General features: G+C 50.4%; 1 protein-coding gene across 1 annotated transcript in view; it reads left to right on the top strand.

Annotated features, from left to right (window-relative positions):
- Window positions 1–1,754: 1,754 nt before the first annotated feature.
- Window positions 1,755–2,119, top strand: part of PRF1 (perforin 1) — a gene marked incomplete at its 3' end in the record, with an annotated part of 1,326 nt that continues 961 nt past the window's right edge. Inside the window, exon 1 of the mRNA XM_041464255.1 lies at window positions 1,755–1,795. Coding sequence (XP_041320189.1) covers window positions 1,755–1,795 — 41 coding nt within the window. The remainder of the gene's footprint in view (window positions 1,796–2,119) is intronic.

Below are 2,119 nucleotides of genomic sequence, written 5' to 3'. Positions count from 1 at the left end.
ATCCTCGTCATCATCATCATCATCCTCATCTTCATCCTCACCTTCATCTTCAGCTTCAGCCTCAGCCTCATCTTCAGCCTCACCCTCATCCTCACCCTCACCTTCATCACCCTCGTCATCCTCATCCTCATCCTCATCATCCTCACCTTCATCTTCATCTTCAGCCTCACCCTCATCCTCACCCTCACCTTCATCTTTGTCTTCATCTTCATCTTCAGCTTCGTCTTGGTCTTGGTCTTCAGCTTCGTCATCTCTGTCTTCAGCTCCATCTTCATCCTCATCTTCATCCTCACCTTCGTCATCATCATCCTCACCTTCATCTTCATCATCTTCATCCTCAGCCTCAGCCTCATCTTCTGCTTCGTCTTCGTCTTCTGCTGTGTCTTTGTCTTGGTCCTTCATCTTCCTTTTCTTCATCTCCTCCATCTTTGTCTTCATCACCCTCGTCATCCTCATCATCCTCATCCTCACCTTCATCTTCATCATCTTCATCTTCAGCCCCACCTTCCTCATCCTCATCATCCTCACCCTCATCCTCACCTTCATCTTTGTCTTCATCTTCATCTTCAGCCTCAGCCTCATCTTCTGCTTCGTCTTCGTCTTGGTCTTCATCTTCTTCACCTTCTACTGGTGAGTGCCTTCATCCTCACCCTCGTCATCCTCATCATCCTCATCTTCATCTTTATCCTCATCTTCATCATCATCCTCACCTTCATCATCCTCATCTTCATCCTCATCTTCATCTTGGAGTTTGTCTTCAGCTCCATCCTCATCCTCATCTTCAGCTCCGTCTTCATCTTCATCATCCTCACCTTCATCATCGTCATCCTCATCTTCATCTTCAGCCTCATCTTTGTCTTTATCTTCATCCTCATCTTCGTCTTCGTCTTGGTCCTTCATTTTCATCTTCTTCATCTCCTCCATCTTTGTCTTCAGCATCTTCATCTTCATCATCCTCATCATCCTCATCTTCGTCATCCTCACCTTCATCATCTTCGTCTTCGTCATCCTCATCTTCATCCTCATCTTCGTCACCCTCATCTTCATCTTCATCCTCGTGTTCATCTTCATCTTTGCCTTCATCTTCAGCTTCATCTTCGTCTTGGTCTTCATCTTCGTCATCTCTGTCTTCAGCTCCGTCTTCATCTTCATCATCCTCACCTTCATCTTCATCTTCATCATCATCCTCATCCTCACCTTCATCTTCATCCTCACCTTCATCCTCATCCTCATCTTCGTCATCCTCACCTTCATCTTCATCTTCATCCTCGTCTTCACCTTTGTCTTTGTCTTCAGCTTCGTCTTCCTCAGCTTCTTCATCGTCTTCCTCTTCATCTTCCTCAGCCTCATCTTCTCCACCTTCACCTTCACCTTCAGCCTCATCTTCATCTTCATCATCCTCATCCTCACCCCAAAATCCCCCCTCCCCTCCCCCCAAACTGACCCCTCCCAAACTGACCACTCCCAAACTGACCACTGCCAAAGTGACCACTGCCAGAGTGACCGCTGCCTGCCAGAGTGACCAGTGCCAAAGTGACCACTGCCAGAGTGACCACTCCCCACCCAAAGTGACCACTGCCAAACTGACCAGTCCCCTGTCAAAGTGACCACTCCCCCAAACTGACCACTCCCAAAGTGACCACTCCCAAACTGACCACTCCCAAAGTGACCGCTGCCTGCCAAACTGACCACTGCCAGACTGACCAGTCCCAAAGTGACCAGTGCCCTGCCAGAGTGACCACTCCCCTCCCAAAATGACCACTGCCAAAGTGACCAGTCCCCAACAAAGTGACCAGTCCCAAAGTGACCACTGCCAAACTGACCAGTCCCCTGTCAAAGTGACCACTCCCAAACTGACCCCTCCCAAAGTGACCACTCCGCTTCCCATCCCCCCAAACTGACCACTCCCAGACTGACCACTCCCAAACTGACCACTCCCCTCCCAAAGTGACCACTCCCCCAAAGTGACCCCTCCCAAACTGACCACTCCCAGACTGACCCCCCCAAACTGACCACTCCCCCAAAGTGACCACTCCCAGACTGACCCCTCCAAACTGACCCCCCCCAACTGGCCCCCCCCCCCCAACAACCCCCCCCCAACAAACCCCCCCCAAGAGGA

This window comes from Pyrgilauda ruficollis, unplaced genomic scaffold (genome assembly GCF_017590135.1).
Source record: "Pyrgilauda ruficollis isolate IOZ18807 unplaced genomic scaffold, ASM1759013v1 scaffold1763, whole genome shotgun sequence".
Lineage (NCBI taxonomy): Eukaryota > Metazoa > Chordata > Aves > Passeriformes > Passeridae > Pyrgilauda > Pyrgilauda ruficollis.
This window is presented reverse-complemented; position numbering and strand designations above follow the sequence as displayed.